Source organism: Sinocyclocheilus anshuiensis, unplaced genomic scaffold, assembly GCF_001515605.1.
Source record: "Sinocyclocheilus anshuiensis isolate Anshui unplaced genomic scaffold, SAMN03320099.WGS_v1.1 scaffold183, whole genome shotgun sequence".
NCBI lineage: Eukaryota > Metazoa > Chordata > Actinopteri > Cypriniformes > Cyprinidae > Sinocyclocheilus > Sinocyclocheilus anshuiensis.
The window spans coordinates 5,399,523-5,414,252 of NW_015548309.1; the positions used below are offsets into that span (position 1 = coordinate 5,399,523).

At 38.0% G+C, this 14,730-nt stretch overlaps 1 protein-coding gene across 3 annotated transcripts in view; it reads left to right on the forward strand.

Moving 5' to 3' along the window:
* The first annotated feature begins 6,337 nt into the window (after window positions 1–6,337).
* Window positions 6,338–14,730, forward strand: part of LOC107656454 (nucleosome assembly protein 1-like 1) — a 15,621-nt gene continuing 7,228 nt past the window's right edge. Inside the window, exons 1-7 of one of the 3 annotated variants that reach the window (XM_016444326.1) lie at window positions 6,338–6,494; window positions 9,361–9,398; window positions 11,027–11,112; window positions 12,378–12,480; window positions 12,747–12,888; window positions 13,905–13,997; window positions 14,114–14,242. In XM_016444326.1, the coding sequence (XP_016299812.1) occupies window positions 9,382–9,398; window positions 11,027–11,112; window positions 12,378–12,480; window positions 12,747–12,888; window positions 13,905–13,997; window positions 14,114–14,242 (570 nt within the window). In that variant the 5' untranslated portion in view covers window positions 6,338–6,494; window positions 9,361–9,381. The remainder of the gene's footprint in view (window positions 6,495–9,360; window positions 9,399–11,026; window positions 11,113–12,377; window positions 12,481–12,746; window positions 12,889–13,904; window positions 13,998–14,113; window positions 14,243–14,730) is intronic. The other 2 variants (XM_016444323.1, XM_016444324.1) reach the window with 2 other exon arrangements.

Below are 14,730 nucleotides of genomic sequence, written 5' to 3' on the forward strand. Positions count from 1 at the left end.
TAAAATGTTTTTCTGCTAACGTTTTGAGAACATTATTAAAGACCAGATAACTATGAACAAACATTCTGTTAACATTACTCTTCTTAAGCTTGAGAGAACCTTGCCAGAATATTAGCCAAAGGTCTGAGAATGTTTCTTGTTAGCATGGGCTGGTTTTTAATAATGTCCTCAAAACATTAGCACAAAAACATCATTTTCGGGACATTTTTAACTGAAACATTTCACTTGGACGTTCATCTAATGCTTTTTAAATGTTACTACTTGTTTCAGAACATTCTAAGTACAATCAAAAGTATAACATTCCCATAATATTTACAAAACAATAAAAATGGAATACTCATTTAATGTTCGCATAACCAAGAAAAAACATTTTGAACTTTCAGCGACCATTCAGAAATAATGTTTTTATAACTTGATTGGAACATTCGCATAACATTCCTAGAAGATATTTTTGTTAGCCTTAAAGGAGATCTGAGCCCAGAACATCATCTAAACCACCCTAGAATTGCTCTAAAAACCACATTTGCCTCAAGACGGCAAATTTTACATGGGCGAGTGTCACTCATGTGTTCACATTTATATTTCAACGTGACGAAAAATGACTCAAGTCATCTTTTGGATCCAAAAAAGACAAATGATTATGCTTTCCTGGTCTTGTGAATCAGTTGTAGTCATGTTGCTAATCTCTCTCTCTCTTCGAGTTGCATGCTGGGCTTCATTGTGAGTGAATTAGAGTGGTTTGTTCATTTCTCTGCTGGACAGTGACTCTCTATACCTTCAGCTCTTCAAATGACACGCAGGCAGTGGAAGGAGAGCAAAGCGTTCTCCTGTGTCACTTCACATTTGTCTCTCCCCCGTCTTTTGCTTAGGAATAGAGAGAGAGTGGGTGAGCCAGAAAGACACAAAGAAATAAAGAGAAATCTACAGAAGAGCCAGATACTGGCTGGCACAGACAAGATGGCAAGAGAGAGTGAATCTCCACGGGCAGCTCGGCTCATGAAATGCACATTATTGCACATTCTGCCCACCTAAAACAAAAAAAGAAACTGAATGTCAATCCATCTATTCTTCTGCATGTTCAAGCTCTTTCGGCCTGTTGATTCAGACAAGAGCAGATCTCTGGAAGACCTCATGATATCAAATTGGGAGTTCTGTTGCATAGTTCTTCTAGTTTTTAATATTTTTGTTTATCATATTCATCATATTTCTGAACGGATCACTGAATCAGTGAGTTGTTTGCTCGATAACAGCTGCAATCGGATCAGTCGAATTCACGAATTAATCTCTCAGTGTCGTGTGAACCGATCCGACAGGTTTGTAGAAAAGATTTGGCTCATAAGATTTTCATTGTTTATTAATAAATAGCTTGTTTTAAGATGTTTTTTGTTTACTTGTTTGAAAAAGAATCTGATATGTTTGTGTTGCCACTTGACGTCTAACCTAAAAACTGGATCCATTGAATCATATGATAACTATTCTTCACCAGCCATCCAAGTGCATTGTGACATTAACATGCTGTGCAGAAAACAACTATTTGCCCGTCCATAATTAACAGCTCAGAAATGTGTTGATTCATGTGGCATATGGATTTTGCAGACTAAATGTATTATTCATGGCAAACAGAAAAGACTCCGGTGTGAAGGACTCTTTGAATGGTGATGCAGCGCTCAAACTGCTCTATCATGCTGATGCCGACAGCTATTTTGAGCCCAGTCTTCATGAGAGAATACTTCATACGGCTGCTGAGCTGCTTCATCAAACAGATCTGTGTTCGTTGAGCATTTTAAGACCTATATAGAGGAAGTCAATAAGTGTGCATAGAAGGTCAGCAGCCGGAGCGAGAAGCGTGTGAGAGTGCAAAAACCAAATCTGCATGAATAAGTCATGAGGTGTTGGCCGGTGAGCCGAGGTTTGACATCTCACAGCATCTACAGGGGAAACACCATCTGATCCAGCAGAAATAACCACAGCCACCCCGAGCCCTCCTCTGTGCTGCTCCAGCCCACACTGAACTCCACCAGCCAAAACTATCGGCCAAAGTCTGTTTAGCAAACATTGAAGTCCATCTATCCACTTGAGAAAGCTGAGGAGTGAAGGTTTGGCTAGTTAGCATGAACCAATTAGCCCCTGCTAAAGCCAATGTCATAGCTATACCATCTGACTGCAAAATGTATAATAAAATCTATTTTATTCCAAGCAACATACTGAAATATTTCATTCTCTATGTTTTTATTATATTTTATTTTTATCTTATTTGTTGTTTTAATTTATTTTACCACTTGAAATCTCATTATTTATATTTATTTTATAGCACTTGAATGCCATTTGTTATTTTATTTTATTTGTTTTTTATTTTATTTTATTATTTGATTTGATTTGATTTTGGTCTACCTAATTCCCATGTGTGTTCTCAGGTCACTTGCTTGAATGCTCATTATTTATATTTTAATTTATTTGTTGTTTTATTTTTATTTATTTATTTTTTGTTACTGTATTTTGCTATTTTATTTTATTTTGTTGTTTTATTTTATTTGTTGCTTTAATTTATTTTAGCATTTGAAAGCTCATTATATTTATTTTTATTTTATTTAAATTTATTATAGCATTTGAATGCTCATTATATATATTTGTTATTTTATTTTATTTTAATTTATTATAGCACTTGAATGCTCATTTACTTTACTTTACTTTACTTTACTTTAGGCTGGTCCAACTAATGCCCATGTGTGTTCTGAGGTAACTTATTCTTGAACGCTCATTATTTTGTTTTGTTTTGTTTTATTTTTGTATTTTTTTTAAGGCTTATCCAGCAAATGCCCATGTTTGCATGCTCCTGTCACAAAGAAACCCTTGCCCTCTTCGTATTTTTTACAACACATCCACAGTAGACACAATGCTGCTCTGTGTGTTATATTTTGGTTGTACATCCAAAGGGAGAAATACAGAAAAGGTTTGATCTCTCAAAATAACACTATTTTAGCTTCACTGATTGGCTCTCATAAGTTCCTGTACCAGTGATGTCATATTTCCTCATCTCGGCCAGGTGTGTTGCCATGGCGACGGTGCAGTACCACTCCAAATGTTCTTAGATTATCCCCTCATCCCGTCTGGCGGGGGAATCCTGTTTACACTCTAGCTCTTCTTCAGAGGGCTGTCGCCATTTGAACACATGCCATCTTCCTCATTCTGCTTCTTTGCAGATGTGCAGATACACAAAGGTGTGATGTTTCCACGCCTCCCACCTGCGGAGCATTAAAACCCCCTGGAAATGTTTCAGGAGGGGGTGGATGGAGACCTTCCTGTTGTGTTTTTGCAGTGGGCGCTCTGTGCATGGATTAGGTTGCACTGAGGGCCGTGTAACATCCGTGTAGCATCTGTATATTACTTTCAGCCCTTGGTATGTGTATTGTACAAATCATGAAGGCCCGTTTAACTCACACTGATCAGGTGTTTTGCACCTATATGTCTATGAAGCGTGTGTTTGGGTGAACACTCGTCTCTTATGTAACCCTGTCACTGAGTTACAGTGTGAGAGTGTTACACAGATACAGCCGCTGACGGGTAAACTGTGTCTCTGTCACGGCATTAATTTTTTAAAAACTGTGGGCATCTATATGTCAGCTCCTCTTACTGTCAGCAGGATATCGAGTGGGCAGGGTTGAAGTCTCAGCGCTAGATGATAGTTACAGAGGAATAATAAAGGGTGAGAGGGCGACACGCGCTTTCATTCCCCGAGTCTCAGATGCTATTAGCTGAAATATTCAGTTTATAGAGTTCATGCATTTCTGTCATCATTAACTCACTCTAAAACAGCGCACAAGACATATGGACTACTTTAAGGATGCTTGAATGGTCCATTTCTGGAGCTTGACAATGCCTGAATCCCATCCGATTTCATCTGAGAAATTCCTTTAAAGGGACAGTTCACCCAAAAAATGAAAATTCTGTCATTTACTCACCCTGAAGTTGTTCTAAGCCTGCATGAGTTTCTTTCTTCTGTTCAACACAAAAGAAGATGCTTTCAAGAATGCTGGTAATCAAACAGTTGACGGTAGCCATTGACTTCCATAGTATTTTGTTCCTTACTATGGAAGCCAATGGCTACCGCCAACTGTTTGGTCAGCAGAAGAAAAAAATACAGGTTTGGAACAACCTCAGGGTGAGTAAATGATGACAGATTTTTCTTGTTATTGCACATATGGCTGTCTTTATATTGTTTTATCTACGGATTGTACAGGTTCGAGTAGCAACGGGCTTCTTCACACAGCCTGCGCATGTGTAGTTGGTACTTCTGTAGCCTGCTGACACAAAAAATGAGGGGCACGCGGATGTCTGCGCAGAGCCTCCGCGCACACTCTCCGATGACGATTTTTACGTCACGCGCACGCGGAAAGTATAACACAGGCTTAACAAGGAATGTTCTCAGAACGTTCTGGAAAGGTTCTCTCAAAGTTATGAACAAATGTCCTTCCAGTAATAATAGAATGTTCATTTAAAGTTATCTGGTCTTTAATAATGTTCTAAAAACACAAAAACAAAACAAAACCATATTTGTACATCATTCATGGGACATTTTTCACGTTGGATGTTCTTCTAACGTTTTTTAAATGTCACCACTTGTTTCAGAATGCTCAGGGAACATTCAGATGTAACATACAATGATCAAATGGAATGTTCATACAACCAAGAATTTTTATTTAAAGATTAAAAAAACTGGACATTCAGAAAACATCCAAAAATAAAGTTTGTTAGGAAAATGGCTAACTTATTTGTTAGCTGGGAGTCTGTCTGCAGTGAACCGGATGCTGATTAAAAGGTCATGTGCACATTGTTTTAGTAAATTCAGTAAAACTGCTTTTCCTTTTTTTCAGTGTGTAGGTTATTAAATATCAGCTGTCTCACCATGAACACATTCACCATGAACATCCTCCCCTGAATGAAGGAAACGGCTTGTTTTTCTCCAGATGATGTGATCCCAGCTAACAAAATAAGAACATTTCAGGTTAATGTTATTTCTGAGTGTTCTATGAACATTCAAAACAGTTTTTAAATGCTTAAAAAACATTATGTAAAGATTAGAGAAAACATTAAGGGAACTTTCCATTTTATCATTTTGCAAATATTATGGGAAAGTTACTTTTGAATGTTCTCTGAACCATCTTCTATTAACATTACTAGCTGATATCTCTGCATTTGTATTTATTAAGAATACTTAGTTATGCAATTGTATCTCTTATTAAAGGATATCATGCATGTCTCTTCAGGTTTAAATAATAATCTCTAAGCTGCAATATTCAGGCAGCCATTTTTGTCTCTGATGTAAGATTCTAGGCTCATTTGCATATCATAAGCTGATTAAAAGGCTAAGGAAATGTGCAAAATAAATAAAACATTATTATAAGTAAGTAAATAAATAAATAGGTGTGCACTGACTTCATCTCTCCTGATCTTTAATATAATTTTCTTCTGTTTTAATGTTGCATGGTGTTTTTTTTGCAGTCCGTTTGGTGTGAGGCTCTTTCCTCAAAGCCTTTATAATATTTAAAGATGCCTATAAACTCAACTTTTCTTTGCTTTGCCTGTTTTGTAGTACTTTTGTTTTTTCTTCTCCTCTTTTTTCCAGTTCCACACCTTTTATAAAGAGAGCAACAATAGACGAGTGTCAGAGATTGCTGCAGCTCAATGAGATCAAGTCAAAAGTTTTAGGTTTTATATGGAAACACTTCCAAAACCTTCTGATAAACTGTGATATCAAAATATCAAGGCTTATTAATATTCAGTTTTTCTGATGGAAATCAGTGCCATTCGGTGCAAAACAACCTACATTTCTATGCCAAGTCGTTTTTGCTCCAGGTTTCTGGCGTTCCAGTCTTTTTTTCTTTTCTTCTAAGCCCACAGAACAATGACTCTATTTATATTCTTACAAATTTGATAGCGCCCAGAAATGCTTTAACAAGCACATTGCATACCCCGAAATTATAGGAAATTTTCACAGAATTAATTTTAACAAAATGCTTCCAAGTTTGTGTTGTCAGACAGACATAGATAGATAGATAGATGTTTTAGTTTTAAAATATTTCGTGGCAAACGCTTTTGCGGGAACCTCCACCCCTGCCCGCTCTAAAACAATGGCATTCCCCCCTAAACGATTTCCGGCAGCCCCTCCCTTTGCACTTGCCGTCGTCCTGGTGGTATATTTCAGACTCCTACTATGACCAAGGCTTCGCTCATGAATATTAATTAGCTAACGTGAAAGACGCTAACCAATGAGAATAGCCCGAACATCGCTGTGCGTAGTTAATATTCATGAGGTCCGCCTTCGCCGTAGTAGGATTAGTGAAAGCGCGACCTGTGTTACGTGCTGACGCCAGATGTATATGAGCGCACGCGGCGGGATCTCTTTCCTTTTTAGCGCCATCAGAGCGGGAGACTCGCGCTGTTCACTGCGCAGCAGCACCGCCGACTCAGACGGACCTCTACACATCGGGTTCTCGGTAAGAGCACATACCGCCGAGGGGCTGTTTATAAACCTCGTGTTGTGCACACCAGAAGATAAACTAGTACTTAAGTCGAGATCTGACACGAATCGAGACATCAGAATGGGATGTTTCAGTTACCGTTAGCTCGCGAGCTAACCGCTCAGTCAGTCAGTAGCCATTGAGACAGACTCCTCCATGATGGAGATGAAAATGGCTGGTCGATTTTTAATTATCGAATAAATTCAGGTTTAGCCGTTAAACAGACAAACCAAACTGGGGTTTTAATGTTTAAACGTTTGTTTGATTGGTTACGATAGTTGGAAACGGGCGTATTTTCTCATGTTGGGAGGATGATGACGACGATGATGATCTGGCGGGTAACGTTAACGGTTTTTTTTTTTGGTGTCTGATCACGTTGTCGGAAAAATGGAAATAAAACCGGTTTATTTAACTAATCGGTGTTAGTGAGAATCTGGCGTGGAGACGTAAATATGGCCCATGATTGAGCATAAGGATAAAATGATCTGGTGTCTTTACGCATGCTAGTTTAAATTCAGTTTAGCATGCCGTTTTTCCTGATGAGCTTGAATCTGAAGCGCTTTGGTAATGTTATCATCAGTCTCCTCTAGTTAGGATGGGTTGGTTATGAGGATGCTGTGCTGCTAACGGGTTTAGCCGGTGGGTCTGTGGAGGAAACACGTGGTGAATTGACCACTGCACTGACCCGTGGATCAAATCCAAGATCATTAACCCAGTTTAAGAGCTAAACAGCTGTTTTAGATAGTAGCTGTAGCAATGCCTGGACAGAGTTGGTTAGTTTGAGGTTTAATTCGTCACATCTGTATGAAATGTGGCTGATGGGTTGCCAAAGGCTCTTGTTGAATAGAATAAGGCTGTGTAATTGAAGTCAGCCAGTATTACCATATTTCATCCCATTTATATTGTATATTTCTTACTGACTTATTTTTGTGAGTCATGTTACTGTTGTTGACAGACACCTTTCTTTCTTTTTCTTTTTTTTTTAAAGGTGGAGTGGTTTTTGCATTAGAGTTTGATCAATTTTAAAGGGGTGCTATTATGCTTTTTCACTTTTTAAACTTTAGTTAGTCTGTAATGTTGCGGTTTGAGCGTAAAAAAGAGCTACAAAGCTCAAAGTCCAATTCAAAAGGAGAAATTTTATTTAACAGAAATCACTTTTCAAAAACTACAACGAATGACTCGTTTGGACTACAACGCATATATTCCGGGATTTGTGATATCACAAATATCGACGAATGGGACGAGACCTGGTTGAGCTGCACTAGAGAAGGCCACGAGTGTTATCACTATGTCGGAGACACGCTAGCTTTCCCAAGGCAGACGAACTTAGTGGGTTACAATCATCCGGGTTTAAATCGCGCTCAAATTGATTTGATTTTGACGCAGTATTTACACTGAAGCTCGCAGGCGGCTATGATAAGGGGCATGACATTTCCCGACCAGGTAAACAAAATCAAGACTTTGTAAAAGAGCATAATAGGACCGCTTTAATAGAAAAAATCTTTATAAATGTTTAAAATATTTATGTAAATAATAAACAAAATATATATTTAAAAGAAAATATAATAATTTATTAGTAGTAGATATATTATTAGTAAATTCAGGACATTTTTTTTGTTGTTTTGTTTTCCTTCCAGTCATTTCTATGTTGGAAAGGCATAATCAAAACGTTGTTTTATCACAGAGATATTGCGTTATTTTCCCCAGAGTTGAAAATGGGAATGACTGGTTAAGTAGAAAATTGTAAATATCAGTTGAACTTATTTTATGTCTATCTCTGCTTCCTTTGAACATTTTTCATGAATTGATGACAAGATTGGGCTTCTTGCGTTCATGTAAAACCGGTGAATTTTTAAAGTTTTTAGGTGTGGGAGAAGTCATGCACGTCTAGTCTACATTGTAGACCTGAAATTGCTATTGAGTGCAATCATTATGTGAAAGTCACAACTGACTGGAATGATGCTTGACGGAGTCTTGGAAATGTGTTTGTCATAAGGTTTGGGAAGCCTAAAGAGGTTCTAACAAGTGCATTGAACCTTGCTCTCAGGTCAGCTAGATTTTGTAAGGTTTAAAGACTTGCTTTCAGCTTTCACTGCTGAAAAATGGTTATCAGAGTCTAGAGGAAATGTGCCAGGAACTTTGTCCCGGTATTGTGACGTCTTGTTGTGAAATAAGATGATCTGATGCTGCCATGGTTTTGGAAACTCATATGTCTGTAATGACAGGTTTCAGCTGATCTTGACGCAGACAGAAAGAGGAAGAGATTAACCTTCAAATCTGTCAAGAATGGATGCTGCCAGGGCAATGTCAGGTCTTCATGTTATCGATCTCCTACAGGCGAAGAGCAGAGTAGGCTGAGAACATTCTGTCTGTAGCAATCAGCTCGTGAATGAATGAAGTTGCTCGTTCTTGCCGCTGGAGGTCTGGATGTGGGCGTCTGAGCCCGTGTTTGATCCGACTGTGCGTTGGAGTTTGCTCGTATGCAGGTCGGGCCCTGACAAATTGATCCAGTCAGATTCAGAGCTGAAGATAGTGGTTCACACCTTTGATTTTTATAGCTAATCTATCCCATAAAAACCCCAGGGGTTGAATTTCTATTCTACCACTGAAGTTTTCTATCACGAGGATGTTAGTGTACATGTTTCAATACATTTGCACCATCAAAATGATATATCTGGATGGTTCTGTTATGCATCTAAATAGTTAAACTTTTGCATATTGGCTGCCTGAATCATCCTAATACAGTCACCTGACCAGCAAGACCATCAGCGACCGAATTTAGCTTGAGGCTGTTGAACATAATGGACAGTATTAACATTTTCCTTTCTGATTTTTCCTCTAGGAAACAAAACGGTGAAACAACATGGCAGATCTTGACAAGTAAGTGCATGTTTGCCTATTAAAGAGCTTTTATTTCTGACTGTCAGTAAAATCATCTCATTTCCCAGTTTGACAGCTTATTGGATTGGCGGCCCTTCACATTCCCAGCTAAAATTGCTTTATGCCTGTTGTTTGTGTGGGAAATGGTGCATTAACGCCCCTTTTTGCTGATTTTTGATTAGCCCTCACATGACCAGTGAACTCATCTAAACACCCCAATCCGGTCCTAACCTTTTTCCTCCCTGTGAGAGATGACCTAGGGCCAGCAACACATCGTCTGCATGCTTTCACGCTCTGCGTGGTATCCCAAGCGTCTATGCTATGCCAAATGCATGTTTGCAACTCTACAACCCTAGTTCACTCACTCAACACTTCTGTGACACGAGCAATACACCTGTTGCTCACCACAGGAACTTCCTGTCTTTTAAGAGCGCCGTAGATGTGATGCTGTTTCACATGCACCTGCATTTTCAGCCAAAATGACAACTGAGGTGTTTTTACACAGTCAAGTTAAAGCTGCTCTGTGCCTGCTCACAATTTAGTGTTAAGATGCAAAGCTGCATAGAAGCAAGACTAAATTATGCCTGCTTTGACCCAGCTCAGCCCCTAGTATCAAAGTATACATGTAATTGCTGTGTGAATGCATTTAAAGGCACAATATGTAATTTTCCCCGCTAGACGCGTATTCAAAATAAACAAATAGACAAAGGTGTAGTTTGATGACGCAGTGACTGAGTGTGGAATCATGGGAGTTGTCGTCTTCATCCCCACAGCCGATGCAATCCAACGGGACTCGGGCAGAAATCATGTTCATGGATGAGCTAATGATTTATTAACGTAGTAGAATGAAGCAGGGTGAGGCTGAAAGCCGTCGCGAGCGTGACACGGCTCGAAAGCAGCGGAGCTTTTATTATGCCACAGTCGACCGCTTCCGCTGCTTCCGGTCGTGCGTATGTGGGGTAAAGCAGCGCTGTTTTATCATACTAGATACATTTGAAAGTTCTGTTATAATGCTATTCTGTGCGGTCGTCACCGGTTTATTAAAACGCACAACATATTAAAGCGTCTTTGGTGTTTCCATGTTTTCTACAAAACAAAACCAGAAATCGAGAGGTTAGGCCGTCATTGGCAGGCGACACAATGACACTATGGACACGCTCCGTGTCACTAGTTAAAATTTAAACCTTCTTCGAAACATTTGGGATAATGCAAGTACACAAGTCAGCAAAATATGTAACGCTGTTCTAGTAGTTTTTGGATATTTTATTTAAAAAATCTTACATATTGTGCCTTTAAGCCACCTCTGAGCAGCATTAAACTGTGTATGTATTGACACTTTAATGCCATTTCTGAAGCGCTTCTGTGCCACCTTTGCAGTGTAAATTTGTCAGTGGATGTACAACTTTTAACGCTGTAGATAAAAGATTAAATGCATGATAGACGGTCTAAGAGAAAGTTGTTTTCTGTGCCAAGCTCTTATCTTCAAAGAAGGAAATGATGATTCCTCTTGACCCCTTTTAAAAGATTATTTAGAAGAAAGTCATGTTAACATTGGTAAAAGCGAATGGAGACACAATTAAGAGCTGGTTGGGTAAATGTTTAATTTCTGATTGTGTGTGTATCTGCAGTAAAGACCAGACTGAAATAGACCCAGCAGATATGGAGGATGTTGAAGAGGTGGAGGAAGAGGAAACTGGGGAAGACAACAGTAAAGGTATGACTATGCACTCTTCCATGCTTTTTTCCCCCCTTCTCATTTCCCGTGTAAACAAGGTTGACCAGTAGTTGGTTTTGCCAATACTAAATATGGCCAATAACAAGGGAATCGCATGTAATATGAATGAAAACCTTCCACTTAATGTAAAATAGTACTGAACTTCATTACAGAATTAACAATAATAACTTAACCATGAGAATATTTTGTAATTAAATTAAAATACAACATTTTTTTTTGGTCATATGAAATCTAACATCTAAATGTACAAGAAACGGTAAGGGGAAAAATGGGATGTAAAATCATCATAGGTTGCAGTGATTTCTGATTCTTGAAACCATAAAGCTTATTCAAAAACAATGATAAAACAGCATTGTTTGATCACAAAAGATGTTAAATGCTAAGTAGATACCAGTGGCCACTCAAACTCAAATTTCTTTTAGCAAGTTACTTGAAACAAACTGATTGGCTAAAATGAATCAGATTTCCCAGCACTGCCTCCATCAGTGAGTTTATAGTGTGTTTTTACTGTCTAGAGTCTCTTTGCTCTGATTTTCTTCACTAGGCCGCTGTGGATTCTGGATTCTTATTGCTGACTGTCATTAGGAAAAGGCTATGCACACGTTTGCACTGGCACTTTTCGTGTTGGGTAACAGGATATCAGTCCGTGACCTCAGCTGTGTTTAGGCAGAACCACAAGTATTCGATTCGTGCTCGCTCTTTAAAGATTGCTTCAGGCACGCTGACCTTGTCTTTGTTTGCTACGGTTTATTTTTGGGATGAAAATGGCATATTTTTTTGACCCTTGGTGAAGAAGGTGCCCTAGATCTGAGAGACGCATTACAGGGTTGAGGATTTAAAAAAAAAAAAAAATTTTTTTAGATATTACATTTTTAATAGATTCAAAACAAATTTGTTCATTTATTATTTATTTTAAGTTTTTATAATTTCTTTGGAATTATTTTTTGTTTTCATATTTTTTTTATTACTGTTTTTTTAGATTTATTTTTATATTAGCACATTATTTTCTTTTTTATTGTTTGTTATATTGGCTGTTTCTTTTCTTTTACTTCTATAGATAATGAGTTGTCAATATTGTAGGTAATCATGATTTAAATTTAAAGTACTTTACTGGCATGATTAAGTTGTCTGGATAATATAGATATCAGTCTCCGCCTTTCGTCATTCTTTGGTACTTCTGAGTGTAATTTGTAATGCTTCCTGATGTGACTGTCAGGTGATGGTTGTGTTCGCTCTGATTTTAGCACGTCAGCTGACGATGCAGATGATGCAGAACCCTCAAATTCTTGCGGCGCTGCAGGAGAGGTTGGATGGGCTCGTGGGATCTCCCTCAGGGTACATGGAGAGGTACGTGCCCACGCAGAGCACAACTTCAAATAGCCCCTTTGTTTCCCATTGGCTGCATCTAATTTTCCTACTTTGCCAACACCGACTGAATTAAATGTGTCTAAATTTGGCCCAGTCCTGTTCCCTGATTTCTTTCTGCAAGGTGCCAACCAAATGTCAAGCATCTCTTTTTACTCATCCATACAAAACGATGATACGGAGTCATTCATGAATCATCAGCAGTGTGTCATTTGCACCGTGTGACGTTGTTTGTGGTGTCTGCGCAGCTTACCAAAGGTGGTGAAGAGACGCGTCAATGCCCTTAAGAACCTCCAGGTTAAATGCGCCCACATCGAAGCAAAGTTCTACGAAGAAGTGCACGAACTGGAGCGAAAATATGCCGCTTTGTATCAGCCCCTCTTCGACAAGGTGAGAATTAAAAACTGATGCTTTTCCTTGTCCTCCAGAATGAGAAACAGTGGGGTTGTTCTTTGAAAAGGTGCGGTTTAAGATGAAACGACTGTTGTGTGCTAGAAGGCGAACGTTACAGTGCGTTAAAGCGGTTATATTGACCTGCTGCTTCAGCGTTTCCAACTGCAGCAAACACGAAGTGGTCAATCAAGGACACTAGAGGCAAACAGCAGCCAGAGAGACGTATTACAGAAAATAAAACCTGAGCTGTAGCTGTTTATCCTCTCTTGTAGCTCTCGCTCGCGCTCCCAGTGGAACAGTTATGTCTGAGAGGCTCAATTAAAAGTTGGGGTCCTTCAAAATAAAACTTAAAACAAGTTTGCTGGCTTTAAGTCTTACAGTACAAATGTATTGTGTCAGCATAAAGTCTAGTCCATGTTGCAGTTTATTCTGGCCAAGAACTGAGCACTTGGGCAATGTTATTTTACTCTCATTGAGATGCTGTTGTAGTTTTTAATATTTTGAATAAGACTTTACTTGTTTTCTGCTTTAATTTTAGTATGTGTGTGTGTACACACACACACACACACATATATATTAAATAAATATGCATGCATATTTTGTTTTAGTACTTCAACTTATTTTAAGTTAGTTGCTAAGGCAATTTTATAGTTTTTTTTTCTTATTTTTCTTAAGTTTTTCTTTGAGGTTTTGATCATTCTTTATAAATAAATTTTTTTAGTAAATGTTTTTTTTATTTCAAGTAATTATTAATATCATACATTTTTTAATTAATATTCTTTAAATTTATGTATTTAATTTAATTGTATTCCAAGTAATTGTTAATGTGTATTTTTCTTAGTAATATTCATTTCTATTTTTATGTTTTGCTAATGACAAAAACCCTGCTTAGACGTAATGATTTAGCTGATTTTCAGTGAGTCTATTTAAGTAGTTGGTTTAAATCACTATATTTAAGTAGTTTAGTTTTGATTTCTAAAAATGCCTCAAATTAATGTGAAAACTGTCTTCAGCGGAGTGAAATCGTGAGAGCAGCATACGAACCCACAGATGAAGATTGTGAGTGGAAACAAGATGAAGAGGAAGAGCTGACAGTAAGTAAGCAGGTACAGGTGATCCATACCTGCATGCTCTTCAAATACCACCTCATTTATATAGTGTTACATAATATACGGTGGTCAGTCATAGCTTGACTCTATATCTTGGTCTTTGTCTTCACCAGGAGGAAATGAAGGAAAAGGCCAAAGTGGAGGAAGAGAAGAAAGACGAGGAGAAGGAAGACCCTAAAGGAATCCCAGAGTTCTGGCTCACAGTTTTCAAGAACGTCGACCTTCTCAGCGAAATGTTGCAGGTAGGGAGAAAACGGCCAAACGCGGGCACACGAGGGAACGATTGTGAGTGTAGTGTTCAAAAGCAGGTCATGGGTATTTACAGCAGGAGAGTTCTCTTTGCAAAGTGTCCTTACTGCCATCTTGTGGTTCAAAAGTGTCCCTTGCATCCTTATTTTAGCTGAAGAAACGGGCATAGTGACGCTATTTGCATCTAACTTTAATAATGCAACTTTTGTTCAGTTTTACTCAGAATTGAATGTGTAATTTAATTATCACAATTTGATTGGGAAATGAAAGCTGGGTTGTTTAATGTCACTTACATTTTTGATAAATATAATTTTCTTTAGAACAGATGTGTCCAAACTTACACAGAGCCAAATATCAAACTTGATTAAAGGCTGGAGGTCAAAAGTAAATGTTACATTATATCAACTTTATTATAATATATAAAATATATATATATTTTTTTTATTTATTATATTTAGCATTTATGTAATTTTAATTATAG